General features: G+C 41.0%; 1 protein-coding gene across 4 annotated transcripts in view; it reads left to right on the forward strand.

The window, feature by feature from the left end:
• Positions 1-27,631, forward strand: part of ADCY9 (adenylate cyclase 9) — an 87,818-nt gene that overhangs the window by 48,957 nt on the left and 11,230 nt on the right. For 2 of the 4 annotated variants that reach the window (XM_062635542.1, XM_062635546.1), the window contains exons 3-8: positions 3,486-3,590; positions 7,927-8,144; positions 12,902-13,004; positions 15,384-15,592; positions 23,357-23,516; positions 26,626-26,774. In XM_062635542.1, the coding sequence (XP_062491526.1) occupies positions 3,486-3,590; positions 7,927-8,144; positions 12,902-13,004; positions 15,384-15,592; positions 23,357-23,516; positions 26,626-26,774 (944 nt within the window). The remainder of the gene's footprint in view (positions 1-3,485; positions 3,591-7,926; positions 8,145-12,901; positions 13,005-15,383; positions 15,593-23,356; positions 23,517-26,625; positions 26,775-27,631) is intronic. The other 2 variants (XM_062635555.1, XM_062635559.1) reach the window with 2 other exon arrangements.

Consider the following 27,631-nt stretch of genomic DNA (forward strand, 5'->3'; position numbering starts at 1 on the left):
TGACTGTACAGTGCGAAAGTACATACTTTCCAGATAAGTGAAGGAGAAGCTAAAAGAAGCTGCTTCAGAAGAGCATCTAGGACAAGTGCCAGCTCAGTTTCAGCCTTCTTGGATACCCTGTCTACTGTTATGCTAACACTACTGCATCAAGTTTATGCTTGCAGGTATCTGGTTTTATCATCATCATGAGCACTGCAGACCTCGCAACTCTTTGAAGATAGTGTGCCTGTCTTGCCCAAAATACACTGATGCTGGAGTGAATTTTGAATGACCCCAAACTTGGCTTTCCCTGCAATCTGATAAGCATCCATATAATGTGCCACAGGCCATGTCAGAATGCGTGTAGCATAGTGATGAAGCAATCGTGTGAATGCTGAACACTTACTTAAAATGTGTTCTGTGTTACAGCACAGGAGTGCAAAGTGTACTTGCTTCTCACAGCGTAGCTAAGCTACAGGTATTCCAAACCCCACAGCATGCTTCCAAGTGGAGGTGTGCACCAGCCTTCTCTCTGCTGCATAGTTTGTTATTGGAGTGACTGTGGACTGAGAAGCCTCGGTCAAGTGTTTAAGGAATGTTTGATATGTCAGCCAGGCTGAAGCAGGTCTTACAGTGGTAAATAAATAAAAATGTATATTAAAAAAATTCCACAAAGAACAACTGTGCAGTTAAATCACAGATTTTGTATGATTTTTGTTAAAAGGAGTGGGTTTTGTTTTTGCAGTTCCATGGTTCGGTTTTTTGTTCGGTTTTGGAGGGGTTTTTTTCAGCCTGCAGCTTGCTGGTAGTGTCTGGAGATAATAATTTGCAAAAGAATCATGACTTACATGCCAAGTGTTTTAAATACAAAGCTGTAAACAGTGTCAGTGTAGGAGGAGATGACTCCAGCTCTGCAAAAGAGACTAAGTAGGAGGGGCAAAATTACAGGCAAGCTGAAATATTTTTGTTTTAAATGGTATAAGGGGCCATATTGAATGCAAAGGATAACTTTCACATTTTGGGCTTGAGCAGATATTCTAGCCGATAAGAACTGTTAAGGAAAGTCAGGAGGGAGAATGCGACAGTAATTGATCCATGAAAGGAGCTGTATTTCCTCCTCTCCTCCAATGTATCTGTAGTTCATTTAATTGCCAACCTTGTTGCAGCATGGATATCAATAAAATGGATGTACATAATTAAAATGGTGATAGAGGCTAAAAACTACAAGCAAATCTATAATAGCAACTGATTTTTTTTAATGAAAACACTGCATCATGTTTAAGTGGTTTTGGTATCTGTTAATTTTCCCTATCATATTTTATGAAATCCCTTACTTGACAGGGAATCATAAACTGTCTTAATCATCTCTTGGTATGAAAACAGAAAGTACTTTTGCTTGTCTTAGTGTTTTCTGAAAGTGCATTAATGTATTATTCATCATGATGAGGTCATGTACACACTGAGCTCATGTGAATGTCTATAACAGAGGATGAAGTTAATGATGTTGACTTGAACACATGGGGTAAGTCAGATGGACTTCCACCTTTTCCCAAGAGGTTGGGCTTCTTTTCCGAGGTTTTTGTCCTTTGGATTAACCTCAGAAGCTAAGCATTTGAGGTGATCTTGCTGATTTGTTAGCAGGATCGAACAGGGGGTATTTTATTTTTTGCTAAGGGGTTTTGGGTTTTGTTACCGCTGGCTGACTTTTGCCATGGATACATCTACTGACTAACGCTGTAGGAGCACAGAAGGCTCATTAGCCCATTGTCATATTGCTTTCCACAAAGTGCCCAATGCGTTCATCATATTTAGTCCTAAATTATTTTTAAACAAAAACATTTGAGAACCAACTTCATTGTTTCCCCAAGTGTGCTGGTATTTGTTCTGACTGTGCAAGTCCAGAACGTGGTATAAATTGCTTATCTGATGTCAAAGTGAGAAACTCATAATTTCAGTGCCATGGACTGGGCCATACAGTATCACAGTATCAGACAGTATCACAGTATGCTAGAGATTGGAAGGGACCTCAAAAGATCATCTAGTCCAATCCCCCTGCCGGAGCAGGAACACCTAGATAAGGTTACACAGGAATGTGTCCAGGCGGGTTTTGAATGTCTCCAGGGAAGGAGACTCCACAACCTCCCTACCCATGAAGAACAGCAGATATGATGATCTGCTGGCTGCTAAGGAGGCTCAGCTTTCATGAAAGCCTTTGAGAGGCATTGTTGAATGATTAGGTGGATTGGCAGCCACAGGAAGAGTGGGCTGGGAGAAATGCTGTAACATCCTGTGAATTAAACAACCTGCATTATACTCTCTTTCAGGTGTGACACCAGAGACTGATAAGGGTGAAAAGTCAGTTCTGACAAGACTTACATGCTGGTCTCTGAAATTGGGAGTGAAGCTGAAGACAGAAGTTGTTGTGGTTTTGGATCAGGAGAGTAAGACTAGTGAGGCTAGAACAAGTCCCTCCTGAGTTCAAAATAAACAGATAAAATGAACAAGGGGTGTTGAGTTTGTGAGAAAAGGCTCAAGTTCCTTGTTGGGAAATTTATCAAAATGTTTAGTGAATCACCTACCACCATTTAGTGGGCCAAATTCAGTATGTCATTCCCCATTACTGGTTTCTCTCTACCCATGAGTAGATTTCCAGTAAGTAACAGCAGCTGTCTCCAGAACAGTGGAATTGCCAGTGGCGATCAGACAGAAGGTCCCCCCAATGCAGGATCCCTCCTGTATGTTGCCAGGACTGGAGAAAAGGATGAAGAACTTGGAAGATATAGGCAGGGGGTGAATTCCCCTTAAGTTCATTGTATTTTAACTTTAAAGGTTTAGGTTGTTGTAAAAGCTGAAGTGTGACATTTTAGGTTGCTTCCAAAATGTATAACCTGCAACTGTTACAGGTCCTGATGGCTATGTGTTCCTTGTTTCTTGTGACATCTGCTGGGTGTTAGGGTTCAACAGTGTATGAGAGCCTGAGCTCCACTCTGTGGTCTTAGAGCACTGTATGAAAAAGTATTTCTCTTTATTAGTTTCAGATTTGTTGCTTTCCATTTTGCTGTACTGTTATTCATAATGCATCATGGTGTTTCGTGCTTTTATTTGAATTTTGCTGCATGCTGTGCTAAGTCTTCACTCATAATGATGTTCAGATCGTTTTGCAGGCAGATTTGAAACAAAAAAAAAGTGGACTTCTCTTACTGCAGAATATTTTATTCTTCTTGGGGAGGTGCTTTGTTAGTATGCAGTGATTACAGTGTTTCTGTGATCTTGCACTAGTAAACTTCTCCTGGATTCGATTTAGCTTCAGCAAACAGAAAATCTGTGATTTATTTTTGAAGTGGTGCATTCTGTTCCAGTTAAATTTTGCTCCCTGCTGCCCATTCTGTAGCTTTGTTTATCTTTTAACCATGCTGCAAGTATACAAGTGGACTAAATTACAAATTTCATAATACTTACGAGGACATCAGAACATTTGTGGCTAAAATTTTTTTGTCTCCTTGCAGCCTTGCCCTTCATGTAGTACCACCCTTGCTCCCCACTGTGATGTCAGCATAGAGGAAGGAGCTATCCAAAATGGTTGTCAGGATGAGCATAAAAACAGTACCAAGGTAATTTAAGTATTTGTCACTTCCCATATTTCCTCTTATTTCTCTGCTTCAGTTAGCTTTCTTTTGCATTGCTGTTCCTTTATTCAAGCTCTTAAGCAGCAGAACTGATTTGGGTTTTGAGCAGATGTTCTAAAATTTAGTTGAGCTCTCCCCCAAATTTTTGAAATTATTAGTAGTTTTATGACCTCAGTTTGATACTGAGAAGAACCTAAAATTGGACTCTTTAAATTACGCTGAGAATAGCCAAAGCAAGTGGGACAAACACTCCTGCTGCGCTCTCCATCCCTTACACCCACTGGCTGTGCGTCATCTAGCTGCAAGTTACACGTGTCTTGCCAGTGTCTTCTGTGTTGTACCTCTAAGACAAGCCATTCCTGTTCATGTGCCCAGCTGAAATTCATGGCCTTAAAGTCAGTTCATGTACTTTTTCTGAGCAACAAATGCAGTGTCTTACATATTTAGCATGCTACTGCCCAGATTCCTTTCCTTGCCTGTTGCTGGAATTGCAGGAGTCACCTGCTTCTTTAGAGTACCAGACATTGCTGGTTCATCATCTTGTTTGTGGGCTTCGTAACCTCTTCGCTCTAGCTGTCATCTCTCACTCCTTCCTGAATATTAAGCTCATGCCTAATGCAGATTGGATACCATTGTTCATCACCTGATTGTTATATTTTCAAATAGGTTTAATGCTTTCTCTCACTGGGAAGAATCGCTTTATAAACACACTCAAGAAATAGCCATCTTATTCCTCACATCTGTCTTTACAACTCTTCTCACACTTATTGCTAATTGAAAACCTTGCCAGCACTTATTCTACTGATGAGCTACTACGTTAATCTGTGTTTGTCCCTCTACTCTGTCTGTATTTGACCCATTGTCTCTTACACTGAAATTGTAAGCTCAAAAGCAGGGACTGCCTTACTGGGCTGAAACAGTATGTAACGCAGTAGACCATGTTCTGTGCCAGGGTTCCTAGGAAACAGCCTGAGAAAAAAATATAATGATAACCCCTTTGTCTCTGAGAGAAATATTGCAGAGTGGCCAGCAGGTACTGGTCTCAAAACAGCATGAGATCTTTAAGACAGAAAACATTGTGGGAAATCTGCCCAGGCTGCCAAGATGGTATGCACGATATGCTGCTTCCCCAGGCTGCCTCTGCCCACATGCCAGGGAACTCCAGGAAGCGACTGCAGACAGAGATTTTCCTGAGGTACCAGTGTCATGTGTTGTCTTCATCAGAATTATCCTTTAAGGTTCTTCCTACTACAGGTGTATTAGTTTCATGTGTGTTAATGAGCAACTCATCTAACCTTGCTTAGTCTGCACAGCGCTGAGTAAAGTGTCTGTCATTTCACTGGAAGAAGCACAAAGTAGAGACCAAATCACACATGTCCTTCTTTGATTTGGTCGTTACTGCTAAGGCAAAAATTGTAGCAGTTAGGTGGCTGTTCAGTAAGTCTGGGATGCCTGTTTAGCTGAAAGCTTAAAGAGCAGCTACATGCATGAAGTTGCTGTAGCGTTTGATTTCCAAATCTTCTTTGCAGTCGCAGCTTTCTTGAGAAGAGCCACAAGCTCCCTCTACCCATCTCTGGAGTCTGTTCCCTTCCCATGTCCTGGTGCTGTGCCTGGCCCTGTAGCACTCATGTCCTCCGTCTTAGGAAACATTAGTGCTGTTAGCCATGTCCTTGGACCTCCATGGGTCCCAACAGCCTCTGGAGCTTCTTCTTGATGAGAAGAAACTGTCACATGGCGCATCAAACCTCTGAGTGCTCAAAAACACCCATGCGGGCTGTTGCCATCAGAAACCACAGTAACATTGGAGCTAACAACATTTAATAAATAGGGATTTTCTCCTGACACGCAAGCACTTTCACATTCTAATCCTCTCCTGTTAAGATTAACAGAGTGGAGACAGCACAGGAAAACCTTGAGCTGACTGAAGGGGAGAATTTTCTTAGGGATTTGAGCCTTTGCCAAGGAGCTAAAGAGAAAAGGCCAAGAGAAGTCCATGCTGACCTTCTCTGAAAGAGCAGGAATTTTCACTGTGTTTTTCAGATGAACTTGAGTAACAGACAGGGAAAGCAAACAGTGCATGGAGCCCTTTTATTTGAGATGTTCATAGCAAAAATGCTGCACTCTTGGTTACTGCTTTTCAAGTAATGACACCTGCTGCAAGGGTGAAGAAAAGAAGAAAGATTCTTTACCAGGAAAAAAATCAAAGGTGATAACTATGACCTTCATCTTTTTTTTAGGCCTCAAGTTCTGGGAAGTGCTCTGAGCATGAATTAAAAAGAACCCCTACCAAACAATTAAAACCTTTAATTTCTAGCAACTTTTTGGACATTTCTCTTTGGTTTGCCTTTGTTAGTACTTCTCATCTCAAAAACAGAGGTTACCCTGGCACTGAAACACGTCTTGTGCTCCATAGCATTGTTCCCTCTGGATAGGCTGGATAACTTGTTACGGTTGCAGGAGGACTTTCTCTGAAGCTGCTGAATCTTTTCCTTAAGAAAAGAAACTGGTGACCTTTTATGGGAGACGTTCTTGTATTTCTGGCTTGTCAGGAGAGTCCCCTTCTGTCATACACAAGCATCTCTCCAGTCTTGGGACTTGGTCCGCTTTTGCTGAGATATGTGTTGTTGAAATCACCTTTCTCTTCTGATGATTATGGTCTTCAGCAAAACATTGGCAGCACACCAAGGTAACTACTAAATTTCCTATTCTACTTCATCATCTGCTGCCACTCTGTTGGGAATACCTGCAAGCTACCAAAACAACTGTTGTGAGTGGTAGAGGGGACTAGACTGGGAATCCTTGCCTGGCTCCCAGCAAATGGCTCTAGGAGCTCACAGCTCCATCAGAGCAGCCTGCAGGGTGGGGATCCTGCATCCCTCCTAGGCAGGAGGAAGAGGAAGCATAGCCCACCTCCCCCCTGCTCTTCCTGTAGCCATTCCAACACACCTTGTTATGACTTCAGCCCTCGAGGTCTTGGCAAGTTATTGCTAAGTCAAAAAAGGAGCCAAGCCTGAGTGCCTTCTGACTCTTCCCTTCACAAAGAGACATTCTGCTGCTCCTTTAGTCATCTATCTGCACTGCTTGTTTCTGCAGCTTTTGTTATACCTCTCTATATTCATATCCCTTGTTTGCTGGAGAGGGACTTTTTAAAGGGGCGTGTAGTGACAGAACAAGGGGAAATGGCTTTAAACTGAGAGAGGAGAGATGCAGATTGGATACGAGGAAGAAATTCCTCCCTGTGAGGGTGGTAAGGCACAGGCACAGGTTGCCCAGAGAAGCTGTGGCTCTCCCATCCCTGGCAGTGTTCAAGGCCAGGTTGGATGGGGCTTTGAGTGACCTGGTCTAGTGGAAGGTGTCCCTGCCCATGTCAGGGGGTTGAAACTAGATGATCTTTAAGGTCCCTTCCAACCCAAACCCTTCTGTGATCCTCTGATCCATACTACAAGTAGGTTGAATTAATTCTGCATGGGCAGCGAGAAACCAGGTATTTCTTAACTTTAACTAAGTTGATTTTACAATCTAAGTAACATGTTTCAGTGCATAGTTGGGGTGGTGAATTATATTTATGGTATTTATGGTCACTGTGGTGGTATCCAAGAATACTCTTCTGGAGGAGCTTGTCACTGTTGTGCTGACTGCTGTACAGGCAGGAATAAAGAAGCTTCTGTCATGAGTAGGTTTCAGGATGAGGATAAATGGTACGTGATAAATAGTAAGATGGCGGGGGAGATGAGCATGCAAATATACCAAGTTTGATACATGTTTGCATTTGTCACAGTTTAAAAATGCAGCATTAATTAATGCAAAGGCAAAAGAAAGCCAGAAAGAAGTAGTATATTTTAGTGAAGAAAATACGGTTTCATTTGCAGGAAGCTCTGTCTGAGAAGGCATCAGGGCTGTAGTGGTCAGTGGAAAGATCATCAAGGGCTGGCAGAATAAGTTGTCTCATGACCTGTGGAAAACAGCATAGTCTAAGTAGGATTTTGAAAAGCTTTTTAGAAGCATCTTGACTGTAAGATGAGGGAATGAAGTTGGGGCTTGTGGGTGGTCTTCATTGCGTGTGTGAAAATGGGCTTTGTTTTCTGCTTCTTGGAACCTTGGTTCCTTGGTTCCAAAGAGAGGCAAAAAGATGCTGCCTAAATCAGCATGCCTTGCAGAAGATGTGAGCGACTTCAAGGCAGGTGGAGTTAGGTCTTTGACACGATCAGGTAGAAGCTCAGTGTGCTGAGGGAAGAACCTCTTTCAACTTTTGCTCCATAAAATCTCTTCTACTTTCTCAGCCGCTAATGTTCCCTGTTGTATTTTGCTTTCTGTCATTCAGGGTCCAGGAGGACACAGTCCAAAGACTCAAAATGGACTTTTGAGTCCTCCACAGGAAGAAAAGCTCAGCAATAGTCAAACCTCGCTTTATGAAATGTTGCAGGAGAAAGGAAGATGGGGCGGAGTGAGTCTGGATCAGTCAGCTCTTCTTCCTTTGAGGTTCAAAAATATCAGAGAGAAGACAGATGCGCATTTTGTGGATGTGATTAAAGAAGACAGGTAAGGAAATTAGAGCTGTACAATATAAAATTGTGTAAAGGCGAGAGGTCAGTAACAGGGGTCCCATATCTTTAATCTTTGTGTGCTTTTTGCCTAATATCAATAATTATTGTTAACATATGTCATATGTTTTCTGATCCTTAGTCTGTATTCTGCTTAAACTACAGTAGGAGCTTGAAGTCAGAAACATTCTGTTCAGGAATACATTAAGCCAGGTTTTTCATCATTTGTGTGGTCAATGGGCATTCTTCAGTCAAGTCTTCAAAAAGGAAAAATACTCTTTAAATGACTTGTCATGAAGTTGAATTCTTATCTCTGCATTCAAAAGTCCTCCTATTGCACAGAAGTGTTTACCTTCCCCTGCATTTTAAAGTGCAAGATAAAATCTGAACCTCAAAACCTCACATTTTTGTATAGCAAAAGAACATCTGGTAGCATTGTGTGACTAATACCTGGAAATCATATTGGACTTGGAAGCATAATTAATAGCAGTGAATTCTCATGCACCTACTACCTACCTACATAATTTTGTAAAGTTCTTCTTTCATTCTTCTGTAAAGAGCCTCTCTCTCTGTTTCAAACAAAAGCCTTATTTAGGGCACAGGAAAATAATGTTCTTCAGAATTCAGTAGTGTGTGATTTCTGTACTTGCACAACCATATCTCCATTATTATGGCAGTGATTTGACTGAAGCAACTAAACAGATAACTTGAGTTTATTATTATTTATGGTTATTCTAATTTTTTGCTTCACTGTTCCCCCCAGATTAAGGGTATTTTATTTAAATATCCTTGAAACGGGATGCTTGTTTAGATTCCAGGCCGCTTGGAACCAGGGACACTGTTGTTTTAGCTGAAAAACTCATTAAAGCAAGAAGTGAGAGGGAGAGATACCAGTCTCTCTCTGATCTCTTCTGTAGATTTCTTCAGATTACATTTCTCTTATGGCCAACTTCAGGTAAAATTTAGGGTCTGTCTCATTTCCTCATCGATTCCCCCAGTGCAAGGTCTGTCATTAGTGACTGAGAATAGTTGTTTAGCTGATATTTTCAAATATCAGAAGAGATAGACTGGGAAAGTCCAAGTATCGGCAGAAATCAGCAAGAGCAAATTGGATTTTGTTTAAAATGTAACTAGCATGCTGCAAATTTTAAGTTACAGAAGTAGCTGAATTTATGCAGTTGCTCTGCTGAAGGTATCAAGCTCAGGCCCTTGTGATATTGATGCTTTCCTCCTCCATTTACAACATCGATATTTTTTCTGATTTGGAAAAAGGAAAAAGTAGGACCATATGTGACATCAGTCAAAGCCTGGCTTTTTTTTGGTCTCAATTAAATATCATAATTACCATATTAAGTGGGCCATTTCTTGTTGCCAGGGAAACTTCTCTGCTGAGTTCAGTTCATGTAAACATAACTTTCCAAAAATAAGCTTCTGATTAATTAGGTCTATGCAAAATGCTTTAAGTCTACCATTTTACATTAATCCTTCTTAACATTTCTCGATGTGATGTAATAAGTCATTTTAAAAACATTCGTTATCTCCTACTGTAAAAATTGCTGGTCTTGACTAAGTTAGTATCCATGAGGATGTTTGAATGGGAAATTGGAGTTTTCTCAGGGAGGGGTGAAGTCCAAACTTCCCCGTGGTCATTGTAAGTGAAACTCTGTTCACAAGAATAATACTGGAGTTCTACTGCTTTGGTTTTAGTTACTACACACCCAACAGCAGCAAAGGGTGAGGTTCACCTAGCACTGTGCAGTGATGTGCACGTGTGGTGCACAATGCTGGTGTTCTGGCCAGTGATATAAGTTCCTATAAACAGAAAGTACCTAACCCAGATATGGTGATAAGGTGCATAAATTAGCCACACCGGCTTCCTGTACATCTGGAAAGAATTAAACACATCTTAAGTAGGATCTGGGAGCCTGTGCATTGTGTCAGGAAGCTGCCTAGGGCTGGCTAAGCTGAAATGCTGGACACTGGTGATATTTTTTGTTTATCAGCCTCTTTCTGGAGTTTAGGTGTGTGGCTGAGAGTTTCACAAGTGGTCACTGATCTCTCTATGCTGAGACGTCACCTTGCAACAGATACCTCGGCACAGTTCCAGCTGTCTTTAAGAATAGTAATAATAAAGGCAGTGTTAGCGCATCATGTTTGTATCCTTGCATTATACGAGATTCCTTTTCATAGAAGTTATCAGTTTGCATCTTCTTACTACTTGATTATATGTATTTGTCAAACAGTATATAGTTTTTTGAGTCTGGCTTTATTAAAACCACTGAAAATATCAAGCTTTTTTCATGTTAATCTGCATGTTACTGTGCATTTTGAAAGAAAACTGTAATGTAAGAGAGCAAAATGTTTAATTTAATTGGGGATACCCTCAAAGGATTTTCACTTTTTAGATTTTTATTTCCAAGAAAAATGACATATTCTTTAAGTTATAAACCTTTAGAAGAAGTACAAGGAACAAATACTCATGCATAATCAGGACAGTACTTACAAATGATCTCTGTAGATTTACAGAGCAGAAATACCAAACTCTCCCAGAAGCTGGGTTCTGTGCAGCCCTTCATCCCCTGCTTGGGTCAATTTCCTGTTTAAATACTTTTAAAATCTGTTTGTTTCTTTCATTTCCCACTTCCCAGTCTTATTTGATTGAGGGAAAATAGAAATCAGCTGTGCTGGGGAGGCACAGCACCTCCCAGGAAGAAGATTACGTACTTGACTCTGTTTAGTCAACTAAACTGGGATCTTTCTCTCTGGGACAGACGACAATGGACAGGGAGCAGGTCTGGCATGGTTTGGCTGGATGACATCAGAAATGCTGCATTTGCCCTGGTTTCATCATGTTATATGTTCTGTTTCGTGCTGCACTGACAAATGGGATTGTTCTTCCTACATCCTTTAACCACTGTACCTCCAGCACAGGATCACCATCCTCACTGTGAGCTCCTCTGGAGGAAGAAAGTGAATTCAACAGTATTAAAAGAGAGAAAGGAAAGGAAAGGAAAAGAAAAGAGAAGAAAAAGAGGAAAAGCTTGCAAAATTCATATTATAAGATGAACTTAGAAACATCTAAGAGAGATGAGGGAGGGAGGGAAGAATAAAAGAGGGAAAGAGGACTCAAGTGAATGTGTCCTGTCATCCCTCCACAGTATCCTGATGTTTTTCATATTTTTAATATTCTAGCCAAGGCCACAGTGCTTCAGGGTTATAAAGTGTCTGCCATAATGATGGTTGAAGTCTTTTGTCTTATTAAGCTTCAGTCTAGGAATGTGTGGTTGGTTGGTCTTGCATCTCAAGGAAAAAAATGCTTCCCAGATGATATCATGTGCTGGGAGCTTGAACTTCCAAAAAACCTCTTAACCAAGTGTTCATGAAAAATTAGAAGAAAACAAAAACACCCCCACCCCACCCCCCGAGAAAAAACAATTCAGGCAGAGGTTAGCTCTGTGGGATATTTCAGTTTCTTCATCTGCTTAGGGTTTGATCTTGTATGCATCTCTGGATTTTGCTTAGAGAGATCAACTTGAAAATAGCCCTCTCTGTTGCTCCAGCGCTAGAATTTCCAAGGTGGAAAAAGCACTTGGAAAGAAGCTGTTTCTACACCAATTTCAAAAACAGCTAGTTCAGTGTAAATAACAAGTGCTTGAGAATGAAAGGAGTTTCATAGCAAGAGCCAGTGTTTGGAAGTCTCAGATGAGGATGGCAGAAGAGAGTGTGACGAGCGGTCCCAGCAATAAAGTGATGTAAGCAGACATGACCTTACTCTGTGACTGTCAGGCACGAAGCACTCCGTGCACTGTAAGTTGAATCTTTTCAGCTCTTTAACACCTACTGGAGAAAGAAAAGGTGTGCACACCAAGTGCTTGCTGTAGGTGTCATTAGAAAACTTTCAGAAACCTCTGACAGCTAATGTAAAACTCAAAAATGTTCCACTTTTGCTGCAGAGGATGAGGCATAGAAAGAACTTTTAATGATTGAGGTCTCTTTTATGATTTTTTCTGCACCTGACACTGGAAGAGAAGGTGAAGGAGTGCATAAACACCTGCTGGTAGATGCTGCCTCCTGCTTCGTTAGTCCTAGTGAGCTGGCTTCATTATTTGTCGGTGCCTTTGTTGATGATTCTGGTGATTCCAGGTCTTCTGTTTCAGAACTACATTTAAGCTACCCATCTCCTCAGGTTCCGTTTCTCCACAGCGCAGATCATTAACACTGGGAATGTTCCCAGTTGAGTTACTGAGTTACTTTAATGTATTTGAAATAACAAGAAGGTGCTGATTTCTAAAAGGGACAATGCGTTTTGTTGAGTTTTTTGTTCCCCTAACAGTTTGTCACCTTTGTCATCCTTGGCTTGCTTTGAACAACAGAATTCCACCCAAGACACAAATACCTCACAGCCACACGTCTCCTGGGGCTGTGCCTCTGTAGCAGCAATTAACCTTTATTACTTGCTGGCTTATTTACAATTAGCTGTAGTCATCTGGGGTTACAGCTGTTAAATTTCTGGAGGGACTTGTTAGTCTCTTTCTGAAAGTATGAAACTTTGCTCTGTCATTTTTTATGTAAAGTAATTCCTTTGACTGAGCAGCAATGTGGATAAGTAGGTACCTCAGTGATCGAGAGCAAAGAAAACCTGCAGGAACTTCAGAGCCAAGTAGCAGCATCCCTAGAAACAGAAACCATGGAAGGAGGGGCTCTCAAAGAGTAATAGCTGAATTAACTGATGTTGATACCATCTTTTCTCTCTAGCCTCATGAAAGACTATTTCTTTAAACCACCAATTAACAAGCTGAGCCTGAACTTCTTGGATCAGGATTTGGAGATGGCCTACAGAACAAGCTATCAGGAAGAGGTATGTTTCTCTCGGCATTGGTTTCTTTTGTAATCTATCTAAGCAACTATCTGCCGTTGTTTTTAACACTTTTCATCGCAGTTGATGGCAAGGGTCATGAAATGTCTAATGCGATTTACTGTTTGTTATTGCTGCCTCTGGAAACAGTCTCCTTCCAGTTTACCTGTCTTGTGCCATGTCTAGTCTAACATTTGAGCTAGAAGTGCATTTTCACAGTCCACCAAGATACGCTAATATAATACACTAATACTTGCCTTTTCTCCATTTTCAGGTTGGTTAGGGCCAAATGCTACTTGCCTTGTCATCAAATATCCTAACTTTTAGAATCGTAACTGAAGTTGATCCTTGTTCATGTCACAGTCTCACAGTTGTCCCTGTGGAACCCAAACCTGCTCTGAACTCAGATGTCCTAAATTCTGTTCAGTGTGCTGCATTTAGAAACAGGCAGTTCAAATCACTGCATAATTCTGAAAACACTGAGTAAATTGTAAGAAACTTGGTGCTTTCTTCAGTACTCTACAATGAGTGTAAAAAGTCCTTACTTCCTTTGGCAGCTAATAATATCACAGGCTTTCCATATCAGTAGATACTTGCTTGTTTTCCAGTGATTACAAATGAGGTTTAACCTTTTGGGTTTGTTTTTTCTTAATGACAAAGAGAAGCGTAGTTGTGTTGCTGTTCAGTTTGCTCACTTTGTTCAGGAGTTCCGTACTCATCCCACAACACTGTGTTCTAGTGGTATCTCTCTGAATAAAGCTTATGTAGCAGTAGCAGAGAGAAGTGTCCGATGGGAGACAGCCTGCAAAATATGCACAAACTATACAGAAAACAGTAAATTTATTTCTTCTCAATGAAAAGTTTGGAAAGAGAAGTGAAGCAGTGATAGGTCAATCTGTATCTGCGTGACTATTACTGTAGATACGTAGGAAATTCCTAGTATGAGCAGGAATGTGGTCTGTGCATTTTGTTAGTGCCAAACTGTTCATTTGGAAATTATGTAGAACTCCCTGGAAATGGGAATCTTCATTCTCTAGCAGTAACTGCAGCACTGGGCAAAAATCTGTTAAAGCCTCAATATTAGCATAGAACTGGTCCAGAACAACAAAATCTTCCAATGGAGAGTGAAATGATTTGTCAGCACTCCTAGTTCTTTAATTGCCTTGCAGTAAACTGTTGCTGAGAGTAACTTCCAACACGACTGAACTGACCTCTAATCTGGCTGCATGTGTGTTTGTGATCATTGTCTGTAAGCAGCTGTACTGCCCAGGAGCTTGCTTAGCCTGTTCTTGTTTGGAAATTAGGCACTACTTTACACTGCTAGGGCATCTTTAATGCTGTCACTTCAGGCTACAGTGCTGCTTTCCTTAATTCAATTTATGTGACTTTTGTGTGGACTAACAGGATTATGCTACAGCTCTCGTTAAAAGGTAATTTTGGCACTGAAATGATGCTAGCTGAATTTCTTATGTTGCATAGAGGGTACAAATGAGGAACAGGTTCATATTCCCAATATTGCTAAGTGCAGATAGCATTCTGAGGAGCAAAAGAAATTCGCAGTTGAACCAGAATACTCAAAATGAGCTACTGCATGGTGATACTGATAACATACTTTCTTTTTTTTCTTTGGAACTTGCTCTTTGTGGTCCCTTGGGCAGACATAAACTCTCATACAACTGAGCCAATCTAAGTAAGCCAGGTTGCGAAGCTCATGATCTCGTTTTCAGCTGGACTGGCCAAAGGAGCACACAGCACAGCTGCTCAGCAGTGCAGCCAGAATGAGATGGGATGGGAATGTGTGGTGAGGGGTTATGGAAGAACAGAACTTGATGTCCTGGGCTCTGATCAATGCAGATTACATAGCTTCCTGGTGGCTGCTTTTAGTCTGGGCTGAAAGGGAGGTACGAACTCTGCCATGGGCAAGAGACTGTTTCTGTAGGGTGGTGTTTGGAGGGTTTATTTAAGCAACCATCGGATCTTAAAGGCATATTGTAAATTGAAATACTATTTTAAATTAAAATCCTTGAAGAAAACTTCTTACAACTTTATCTCCTAGTAATTTATGTTTCCTTGCATAGAATAGACACTTTTCATGTGGTTTATTTCTGTATTGCAATCCTCTGTAAAAATCACCCCAGACCAAAGGGCTATGCTGCCAGTGCTTTTTTCCAACACAGACTTATTCTCAGGGAGCTGATGGCTGTTGAACTACCTTTACTATCTCTTGTTTCAAAACAGTACTTATGCTGGATTAATGAAGTGGCCAAATGTTCTGTATTCCTTTATTTGGTTTTGTGAGCTGCTGTCTGTGGCACAATCGAATTCAGCAAAATAGCATTTATTCATTTTCATCCCTTCCCTCAATCCCTGTATTCCACACAGGTTATAAGGAATGCTTCAGTGAAGACGTTTGCCAGCGCTACCTTCAGCTCGCTCCTGGACGTGTTCCTCTCCACCACAGTCTTCCTTATACTCTCTGTCACATGTTTCCTGAAACACGGGATGGTCGCATCCCCTCCACCACCTGGAGCAGTTGTGGTGTTCGTCATCGCCATCCTGCTAGAGGTGCTGTCCCTTGTCATCTCAATTAGGTAAATAAAGCATAAGAAAGTCTTGAAATAGCAGTAAGAACTGAAATGGTGGCTGGCTTGGGAACATTTTGTTTGACAATATCCTGGGAACTCACTTGGACAGTCTGTTATATTTGGAGAACAGTGCTAGTGAAGCCAAGAAGGCTTGAGGCAGATCTTGTGCAAAGAGAGGTCTAGCTACAGAAATTACACAAGAAAAAGGTGACTCTAATAGAGGCCACTTAAGGAAACAGAATCTGCACACCATGCCTGCCCCTTATTGTTCCTTGTGATGCTACACACAGCTGTATACCTTCTCCTGTCACAGGGCCTTCAGAGTGAGGGAGTTCAAACTGAAAACTTATCTGTCCTTAAAATAAAAACTTAAAATTCCCAGCCAAAAGAACACCATTCTGGTGTTAGAACTGAAATAATTTAACAGAAATGCAAAGAACAGTCCTTTCCTCAAAGCAAACAAACAAGAAAAGTCAAAAAAGTGATCAAAAAAGAAAAGTCACATTGCATCTGTCTAGAATTAGTTCTCTTTATGATCTCTGTTTCAAGTCTCATGGGTTTAATAGTCAAATAGTTTTGTTTTCTCTGTTTGACACATAATTGGAGTTCAGCATTTCCCCTGACTCCTGGGCTGTGTGGCAGTCCTTGAGAAGAGAAGTGGCACTGGTTTGTCCCTGCAGAAAGAGTGGCTTTGCAGGCAGTGCCAGCCCCACGCTGGCTCTCCACAGCCTGCAGTGAAGAAACCCTGATCCCTGGATCCTTAAAGGTGTCCCTGCAACCCCTGCAGCTCAACCCCTCCTGTGTCCTTGGAGGTGAGGCCTGTACAAGTATTCCGTAAACTCATGCTCTCCTGGGTGTGTTGCCCAATTTATACAGATACCACATGTAGCCTGTTATTAACCCAGATGGCAGACCTAATAGTAATTTGCTTGTTTGTCTATACTTGTGGGAGCAACTTTATTTTGCTCTCTTCATCCCCCATTTTCACTGCACTTTCTCCAGCACAGAGCATGTTAGAAAGGTTGGTGTGTGGAAATGCATGTCCTACATGTAGTTCTGCAAATCTGTCAGGTATGGGTAAGTTAAAATGGTTTTGTAATTACAAGTTAGAAGCCATTCTGCTGTTGTTTAAAAAGGAACAAGAGACTGCAGTTTGCACTCTTATTTTGGCTTTTCAGGGTCAACGTAAAACCCACTCAATTAGTACTTAAGCCACTGACGCAAGCTTTTAACTCGGCATGTGTATAAATGTATATGCATACATACATGCAAGTTGGCATGTGGGGGTAGAGAGAGTTCATTTATGGACAGTGGAAATGCTTTTAAGGGTAGTATTTCTTACCAGGTGTCTTTGAGAGTTGCAGTTTGAATAGTATTGTGGTTCTGGAGTTTTTAGAAATTCTAGGCAGTCAGAAAGTGTTAAGACCTGTAGTGGGAGATGGTTGAACTGGTAGGACTGTCATTCTTGTGCATCCTACACTGGATTATCTGTTGCTCTGTCCTCTCTCTTACATCAGAAATACATTTTCCCCTTTGCAAAACAATGTCTGTACTCTCTCTTAGGTAGGGGGAAGGTTTTTTGTCAGTTTAATGTGACCAAGCAGCTCTTCAATGGCACCAGTAGGAGAGTAGGAAGGCAGCAGTGAGCAGCTAGTCTGGGTTCAGTGACCGTGGCATTGTACCTTGAATTTGTTCAGCTCTGGCTAACTCAGCCACTACTTTGCAGAACAGTTAGTTTCTGCTCTCCTGGTATGTTTGGAGAAAACTCATGTTCATTCACCTTGCAGGTAAATTTTTACTCCATTTTAGTATTTTTCAATTCATTATTGTTCCTGATACTATGTTGAATTTGCCTTTTTTATTTTGTACATTTAAAAGAATTATTACTATAATCCTGAAATTTTTGTATGGAGGTACATAGGGTTTAATTTCAGTCCTGTTCTGTAATTGGTGGTTTATGGGTTTCTTAAGGAAAAGGAAAATTGTTTTCAATAGGCTACCTGTTTAGTCGAGAATTCACAAAGAGGTTTTGTCTTTCTGAGCTGTGTATGGCCGTACAGGGGTTTAACCTCATGGCAGGACTGTGTTATTGAGAGCCATGCTGTAGTGAGCCTGGGCTGTCACCAAGGTGAGTTTAAGTGGCTTTATAGTGTTTTCTTAACACTATTTGGTTTTGCCACTGACATTTCTAATATTTTCATGAGACTATGTTGGTTTAAAGCCCAAATTTTACTTCCTAAGCTGGCTTGGATGCCTCATTTAAAGTCAGTGAGATTAAAAAGGAAGTGTTTCAGGATGACTCCTAAGTCTTAGAAGAATATATTTTTTAATACTAATCATTCTTCTGTGCTTAATTCTGATTTGAAAAATGGATTGAGAAACATCTCGCACTGTGGAGAACACCAGTAGCCAGCCATCAGAACTCACATCATCCCACCTGGCGTAATAATAACAGGTTTTCAATAAAGACTGTACTGACATATGCAGGACTGTCTTCATCCAAAGGAGCACTCACAGGTTTGGGCACATGGAATACTGCAATTCCTGCACAACTACTGTGGGTGCAGATGATTGGTGGTCACTAGCACCTGCTGCACTTACTGAAGTCAAGCTGACCATTAATCTTAAGACACCACAAATTCTCCTGGTTAGTTTGGGAAATGGAAATCACTGAATGGGATAAGCGATGGCTGCCCTTCCCTGACCTCTCAGTCAAGTTGGCAGTTGAGTAGGAACTTAGGAATCAAGTCACCATGCATCCCTTGCTGCTGGAGCCCTTGTTGTGCAAGTGAGAGACATGTTGCTCCTTTCTTTCGGTGGGAGAGAAGTGTCTGCAAATTACTCTGTATTTACTCCACAGTTACAAGCAGTTGGTTCTCAGGAGCTTGCTACCCTGGGCTCACATTCACAGTCTTTCCTATACTAATGAGATATAATTAGTATTTGGCTTAACTCTGATCACACCTAAGGTAACACCTCAGCAAATCTCTTAACGTATGAAACAGGATCATCTCGGATCTGAGCAGGTCTTACTCAGATACCTTCTTGAAAATAGCCTCATACTGTACACCAATTTGTAGATGAAAGATCTTAGAAGCTTTCTGGTGGGTTTTCAGTTTTAAATGTAACGGCAATGTCATATTTGGGGGACAGAGGGTGCTTTTGTAGGAAAAGCTATCTGTTTTGGCTTGGAGGGCTTTTTCTTGTTTGTTTTGAATTTCCTGTATGTATTTACTTCATAGTAAATACATAAAATATGCTTTTGGACTGCTCAGGGCTCCACAACCTGTGACACACACCTCTGTATACTTCCCTTGAGCACAAAGAAGAAAATCATCTTTTTCCTCTTCAAAGTGAAGACTGCTCACTCTGACTGCTCGTTACTCACAGAAACAGTGCAGAACTTCCTGTGCAGAAATGTCATCCCAAATGACAATCACAAAATACCACTGAGATATCTTAAGGGAGGAGGTTAGATTACAATGCTGGGCACAATCCCAGAATTTCAGGAAAAGGGATTATTTTAGGACCAGAAAGTTCTTGCCTAAGTTTCTTATTGTATTTCCATTGTCATGATGTGAAACACCCTGTCTTTAAATCAGTCAGTCTCTTAATTGAATCCAGAGCTTAGCCTAGGAAGTACTCTTGTGGCTCAGAGCTTTAGTCCAGCTGCAGGAGTGGGAGGGGAGAGCTCTATCACTGGTCGTACAATGTGAAACAAGTTGAAACGTCTAAGTTCTGGAAGAGAGGTCCTAATGGAGCAAAGCTTACAAGGGAGAAGGATGTTTTGATTCCTCTGAAGTGTCTCATAATAAGTTACTGGAGTATCTGTAGATGAGGATCCAACTGTTCTCACAAGTGCCACTCTAAAATTACCTGTATAAAGCTACGCACAAAAAAATGGTGTTTCATTTGTAAGCATGTGGGAGATGCCATCTCCTGTTCTGTAAATGTAGTGCAAAGAATGTCCTGCCTACTTGAAATGTGACTACTTTGACTTTCATGAGTGCAGGTGAAGGGTAAGAGGTCCTAAAGTTCTATTTTTTAAAAGTAACTTGGGAAATGTCATTGAACATACAACAGAGTGTGAGATTTCACTTGGGATTCTTAGGACTGCTTCCTTCTGCAAGAGTACAGCTAAAAGCCATAGAATCATAGAATGGTTAGGGTTGGAAAGGACATTAAGATCATCTATTTCCAGCCAACATCTGTCCACTATTTTAGCTGTAAATACAGGGTTTTTGTTAACTAGATACTTCCGACATTTAGTTCTTGTTCTCAAGTGAAACTTATAAATAAGTTTGCTTTTTAAAAAAGTGTTGCTTTAAATAACATCCTTCAGCGCAGACTTCTCAGTGAAGTAGGGCCACAGCAGTGGATATTTCAGCACTGTTCAAAAGAGTGAGAGGTGGGAGCACTGCAAAAGCTGATTCATGAATTTCGAAGAACCTTTCTAGAGAGCAAGAAATTATCTTCTGGATAAAGAAAGCAAGTACATCAAAATGGTAGAATGGGGAACTGCTCTTGTCTGACAAAACAGCCCTTTGCTTGGCACTTCCTGGGTTTGCTGAAGTAGAACCCACCGTCTGTCCATAGCCAAGACCCTGTGGCAGACCAGTTGGTTCTCCTGAAATTCCAAATGACCAGGAGCTGAAATTGTTTTCTGCAACTAGAGCGTAATGAACGGCTTCTGTTAACACCATGACTGATACAGAGTACTGATGCAAGGGAAAACAATGTTTTCTGTTTGCCTTTATTTATTTCTAACATCTGTGGCTTTGCTATTTAATATCCCACCAAACTGCTGCTGTGCCAAAAGCTTTTGATGTGAACTATGGGAATTGATTTTAAACTGCCAGTAAATACAGGAATGATGATACCATTCTCCATTACCCATTAATCATTTATGTCAAAGTTACTAATTTGAACTCCAGCTTGTGTAAACATCTTGGATGCTTTAGCATTTAAGCCCTGTTGAGCTACCCACTGACACTGCATTATTTACTGATACTGCCCTGTAGCCATTAAATCTGTCTGCAGCTCTCCTTGCTGTCTGGTTTTAATGTTTAATGCACTTCTTACTTCCTGCAATGCAAGGATTGTGCTGTATTCCCAGGCTTTTGCTGTTTTGTGAAGGATGACATTTCAATTGTTGTAATTCCAGAGTGCAGAAGATTGTGATGAATACTGGGGGGGGGGGAGGAGATAAAAATATCAATGCAAGAAGGTAAAACATTATCACAAGAAATGTGGCATTGTCCTGGAACTTGCAGTAGCTTTTTGAAGCACACAGCTGCCTAAATAAAGAAGTGTCCTCATGGCAGGATTTGTTGCTATAGTTCCCACAAGAATTTGTCCTGGCATAGAGGCTTGGCAAAAACCATTAAAACTAGAAAAGCTTTCTGCACCACAGAGCCCCTGTTGTGTGGGTTGGGGCTCCGTGGTGCAGCAACATGTGCTGAGAGACATGAGCTGCACTGGTATCTGCCACGATTTGCGTGCCACAGAGCTGGTTCCTGTGCCAGCCTGCATGGGAGCAATGTGGAACATCACGCAGAGCGTGGGCAGAGGTGTCAATGATCTGCCTCCTCGGATTCCACTTCTCTGGGCTTCCCACCCAGCTGCCAGTGGGAGCACTGGGATGCAGCCTGGCCCCACGAGTGCTCAGCTTTGTGGCCCAGGTTGGTTTCCTTGAAAAAGAAGCTGTGGCTGCCCTATCCCTGGCAGTGTTCCAAGGCAAGGTTGGATGGGCTTAGAGCAACCTGGTCTAGTGGAAGGTGTCCCTGCCTGTGGCAGTGGGTTGGAACTGGATGAGCTTTAAGGTCCCTTTCAACCCAAACCAGGCTGTGATTCTGTGATTCCTTTCTCACAGTTCAGCCATGTAAATGCTAATACTAATTTTCAGAGGCATCAACTCAAGTGGCATTTTCAAAGTACTTGTTACTGGATGACCTGGGCTGCCACTGAAGACAGACACAGTTCTGTCACTGATGTTAGAGGCAACTGAGTTGGGACAGTGTATAACACTTCAGAAAAAACAATTCTTCTTTTATAGAGCTTTTTTAAAAAAAATTCTTTTGCTTTACATACTTTTTTAAAATTTCTGTGCTTTAGAAATTCTTTTTTATGATGGAATATAGCTGTCATTTTTCGTGCAAATGGAAGTTCGTTAAACTAGGAGCTAGCAAATCTGTGAGCACCCTCTCGTGGAGTCCTGCTGTATTACAGCGTCTTAATCCTGCTACCCCGAATTTATCTTTTTCTATGCATTTAAGCGTAATTTCCAGATTTTGATATATTAAATCAGAGAAGAGTTCTCGAAGCTTCAAAAAAATGCTCGGGGTCCTAAAATTCTCAGCAGTCTGGACCAAAGAATTAAAATATCAATCTTAAGCAATACATATTTAAAGCTGTGGAATAAGTGTCAGATTCACATAAAGAACTTCAAATTTATTCTGGTTTGTGTCGTCTTTTATCCAGAGTAATACCTTGGAATTTAGGTAACGCTGTTAAAAAATCAGTGGGTAGCTTTTCCTCTTTTAAAAGTTGTAGGTGATACGGAATAACTTGTGTAACTTTAGAGATGGTGAATTTCGTATTTAGCATATGTTGTATTTATTATTTACTGTTTGGGCTCTGCTGTAGTCTGCTGTTACAAAAGCAGAATTACTTGCCTGGACTGATTCTGATAATTACATACGTCCACATGCAGTGGCTTTGAATGAAGTGTGAGTGTACTACGTTACCTTTTTATGGCTTCATAAAAATAATTAGAAACTTGAACTGCAGTTGGAATTTTTCTGGAGTGAGTAATGTTTTTGAGCTGTAAGAAGGAAGTTGTCCTGAGGATTTGTTTTTGTAGATAAATAACCTTTTTCTATGCCATATCCTCGAGCATTAAGTGTCCTTTTACCTTTCCTTATTCATTTTAACGATTAGAAATGTTCTCATTTAAGAAGTATCTCCGTTAAGCTGCTCTCCAGAGCTCTTCCAGTTGGCTCCTTCAGCACTTCACAGGTTTGGACCATCACTTTATCAGCAGCTTGAGGCAAGAACCGTTCCTTCCTGCGTGCCTTGTGCGGAGCCAACTGGGTTGCTGTGATAGATCCCGACAGGCAGCAGAGGAGCGTGCCAGCTGGCCCCCGAGGTGCTCATCCCAACTGCTTCTCAGACTCTGCTGCCTGCTGAGGGTGCCAGCTCTCAGCCCACACTCCTCTTCCCCTTCCCTAATGAGAGGGAACAGAGTCTGATTGCAGACAGGAACTTCTGTCTCGGTGGTTGTAACTGGGAGAACTGGTTTTGATTGCAGTATAACATGAAGATGGCATGGATTTGCGCGGCCTCTGAGTGACTGAGCTCTTAGCAGGGCATAAAGCCTTCTATTTCAAACATTTCTGGTGTTATGTTATGGGGTTTTTTTAACTTGTAAAAGCTTTCCCCTCTCCCCACCTGATTTGAGGCTAAATATTTATGAACGGAGAGAAATCTTCCCTATGCTTGTGTCTCACGGAAGTGAAATTTGGATTTCAGATTGTTTTGTCCAAGCCCACCATCCCACTTGCTGACACCCCTTGTGAGCCACCAGCCAGTCATCTTCCAGCAAAGGTGGATCATTTCCTGAATTCACCAACAGGTGCTCTGGTGTGTAATGTGTTGCAATTGCTCATGCAGTCTAAGTGAAGTATTTGAAGTTATATCATTACAGGTAAATGAGATGTACGAAGTGATGGGCTGAAATTAATGCTGGATCTGGGCTTTCCTTTGTTCCAGAATGGCGTTCTTTCTGGAGGAGGTGATGACTTGCACCAAGCGTCTCCTGGAGGTGATATCTGGCTGGCTGCCTCGACATTTTTTCGGTGCAATCCTGGTTTCACTTCCAGCTCTTGCAGTTTTTTCACACTTCACCTCTGATTTTGAAACAAATATACATGTAAGTTGTCGAACTCCATTTCATAATCTGACGTTTTGGATCTAACAAAGCTTGTTGCTTGCCTGCTGTCTCCCTTCACCTCCCTCGTGCTTTACATCTGTTTGATACAGATCCCTTAGAGGGATAGGGGTTTGTGTGTGATGAAATGCCTAGTTTGTTATGTAAATACAGTCACTTGCTTATTTGAAAACTCTCATACAAAAGAGGAGAGGGATGCCTCTGAATGCCTGCCTACGTACATGCTTACATATATACTTTTATTTTTTTCTTAGACCAAACCCTTTCTGCAGGTGGTTGTTTCAGATAATACAAATAGTGTAAGTCATGTCATTGTGTTGTTTCTGGGTTTGATTTACAGTTTATAGTGGGAGATGCTGTGTATGACTTAAAATTTTGCCTGCATGTTAGTGAATTTCAACAATGACAGCAGTATTGGCAGTGGATGTTTTTTCATTGTGGAGTTAGATGGAGGAACTTGAAGGAGAGATAGCACATAGAAATGATTACTGTGCTGTGCAGGAGCTGCAGGAATGGTTAAAGGAATGCAATAGCTGTCTGTTTAAAAGAATTGAAAGAAGTTGGCATATTTAGCCCAGCCACAGAAAGGTCCACAGGGGATTTGTTGTCTCCTTTAATAAAAACAGTAAGAAGAGGGGAAAAAGGGGTTAAATATTAACTAAGGGAAAGAATAGAATACTTTAAAGGCTAACTGTAGCATAAAATCAATGCTTAAAAACTCTGTGAATAAAATGGACTGGAACCGGAGATGAAAGTTTGTTTTTCTGCAAGTTTCTCTTAGGCAGCACAGTGCAACATCCTTCCTTTCCTGGATCTTCAGGGAATTCTGTTTCACAAACATCTTGCTATTTCAGGGCCCTGGGCTTAGGTAATAACCAGATCCTCTTCATTCTTCCTATCACAGCTTATTACAGGGTATTGGGAAGTGTTTGTTCTGTGGGAGCATATGAACCAGACGGTTTTTGGTCCTTCCCAAATTAAACAGATATTCCATGATTATCACAGTCACAGAGGAGTGCATTTGATATTCTTTCACATTGAGTATTTGAAATCAGTTGCAGCTTTTACCTTTTGTGAATGTTAATTAACCATTTTAAAGCTGTAAAATTTATTTGTTTATTTATTCAGTTTAATGATGGTCTTTCTCCCTCGTGACCACCAGTATGTTAACTGTAGGAATGTTTTCCTCACACTGAAGGGAGGTGAAAACCTTCAAATCTGTCCATTGACTGATATCATCCCATTCATCTGCATCCTTGGTCATCTCTCCAAACATTTATAAAAAATGTTGGAAGAACCATTCTTTAGTGTATTCTCGATGCCTGCTCAAATCAGGTGGCCAGTCTGAGTGCTTCAGGCAGCAGCAGTGAGGTGGTGGTGTTCATAACCAAACTGAGAATGAGCTTTGCTTTCTTTCCTCTTGCAGGTCCTCTTAAGTTGTGCAGCTGTTGGCTTACTCTCCAAGAGGTGTCCCAACTCATCTTGTGCTCAGTGTTCCAACAATCGTGGAGCTCTGGGAAATGAAGTCAATATATAGAGGGTCAGGTAAGTGTCATATTTTACTATGACATGGTTTTGCAAAGTTTTTTTTTATTCATAGCATTTTATACCTTCCCTGGATATAAAATAATTAAGATCAAAATTAACCAAAGCAGCAATGAAAAAAACTTTCCAAAGCCATGCTTACATAGTAAAACAGCGCTTACTGACCCTCTATAGGCTGGCTCCATGCTGGGGCATCACTTGGAGTGAGAACCCATGCTCTGCCACTTTAGGAGACCTGAAATGGGGGGGGGGGGGGAAGTAACTTCAAATTCTGGGGGGTTTATGGACACTTCTGAAATTCCTTTTATCCATTTTTGGGTCATTCAGAAAAACAACAACTGTGATTGTGGTTTAAAAATGGTGAATTATGTAAGGATGTTTTTCCATACACTGTGTCTGCTTCTGAATCACATGCTTATTTGTTATGCTACAGAATTGCTAATCTGCATTCTCTGCACTTCAGCTGTAAAGGAAATCTAAAATGAGAGAAAAAGTGAGAGAATGATCATTTGATACTGTAAACTGCCATATGTAGCTAGAACAGAAATCCATAATATGGTTGTGAAGTTTCTGTTCTAGTTTGGATGGTCATGAATATTCTTGATAAAACCCAAATCTGCACATCAGCTTGAGAGTTTTGACCACTATAAGATTATGTCTTGGGAAAATTAAGACATTCTGGGCAATATATCTGTCCTGCGCTTCCTTTTCTTTATCCAGTGAATATGTGGAAAGGGAAAAGATTTTTGAGATGCAGCATTTGGAACAGAAAATCTAAAATGCTCCTTTCAAATTGGCACAAGTGAGTGTGTTACCAGACATTAGCTTGACGAGGACTGATCCTGGCCTTTTGTTACCAACACAGATTTTTTTTCTCATTTGAATCCACCTGTTGCAGGCAGGTGTGATAACAACCTTTAAAAAGTGTTTTTAAAAGTAGGCAGTTGGGTGAAGTTTCTGAGGGTTAATGTGTTCCACATTTTCAATGCAGTGGAATTTTGATGTTTGGTTAAAAATAGACAGGGCCTAACCCCAGCAGCTGAGAGGAGATTACCAACTGTTTACCTTCCTCTTTTTTTTTTCTTTTTTATTCTTTATTTTTATCTTTTTCCTGTGTTTTGCTTTTCTTGCTTTCTCTTTTGCTTTCCTTTTCCTTTCTCCTTTCCACTTACTTTTCTTTCCTTCTTCTCTCTTTTCTTTTTTTGATAAGAAGGTGCACTGAGCCTTTTGCAAAGGTAAACTGAAGGTATTGTAAGTTACTGAACTAATGGTTGTGTAATGTAGTAATATAAAACTCCATCTACAGAAAATTGTGATGAGCTACCTGTGCTAAAAGTTTTCTTGCTCTTTGAAGGGAAGAGCTCCATCTTTGAGTGCTGTGTCCTGATGCAGACACTGTGAGGGATTACTTGCCATGCATATAATACAACCAAAATCGGATCCTTCTCTTTCATATCACACGTTCTTTAATTTACACTGGCATTTATGTGCAGGAGGGCTCCAGTCAGCAGAAGACGCTAACTCGTGCTCTCTCTCTCTGTTGCAGTACACCATGTTTATGTGTTGCGCGATTCTCATCACCGTTGTGCAGTACTGTAACTTCTGCCAGCTTAGCTCCTGGATGCGATCTCTGCTGGCAACTGTAGTAGGAGCAGTGCTTCTCATTCTGCTCTACATCTCCTTGTGTCCAGACAGGTGAGCATCACACCTTAGCACTCATAGCCTGTGTTTTAGATTAACAACTCTGGTTTTCTCTGCCAGTGGAGTGAGGGTCTAATGCATGGGATTTTAGCATCTGCCATGACTTTCTCCAGCCCCTCAAACTTAGTATTTGGGAAGAGTTCTTCATTTTTTATTTTTATAATTTTAAGGATTTCTGGACAATATCTGAGGAGCCCTTTTCCTGACATCTGTTTTGAAATGACACTGTCCTCAACCAGTGTGTTTCCAGGGCACACATTCTTATCAGACCCATAGAATTGCCTTTCACCATTTGTCTGAAAATCTGTTTTATTAAAAGGAAATCTCCGGTACATTTGGTGATACCAGAGAGCCCAGTTGTTCCCTCCCTTCCCTCTGGATTTATTTTTGTCCTTAGGAAGCATGTATCTTTCTAATACCTCCTTTCTCAAGGATTTTTCCACTGTGGGAGGCAGTTGCTACTATTTAATAGGATTCTAATACACTGTTTCCTTACTCACTTTCCTGCCTTTTCAGAGGATGCTACAGGACAGTAACCGAAGAATCAAGTTAATGCAGTTTCTGTGCAATAACCTTAAGGCTTATAAGTTTTTCCTCTGATTTTCTCCGTAGGAGAACTTGTTTGCAGTATTCTCTTTCTACATTCTTGCCAAAAGATTCAAGGGAGTCCTTTCAGGCCATTCACTCCTATTGTCAGAATTTTATAATCAACTTGCACTTCTCAGAGGCTTGAGAAATGTCACAGCCTTCGGCTCTCCTACCGTAGTGTGGGCTTTGCAAAGACTTTTAATGCTAGATTATTCTAGTTCCTATCTCTTCTTCAGATGCCTGCTCAATCATACAGTGAAATA

Source organism: Pezoporus occidentalis, unplaced genomic scaffold, assembly GCF_034315485.1.
Source record: "Pezoporus occidentalis ecotype Australia unplaced genomic scaffold, CSIRO_AGI_Poc_V1 ctg113, whole genome shotgun sequence".
In the NCBI taxonomy this organism is placed as follows: Eukaryota; Metazoa; Chordata; class Aves; order Psittaciformes; family Psittacidae; genus Pezoporus; species Pezoporus occidentalis.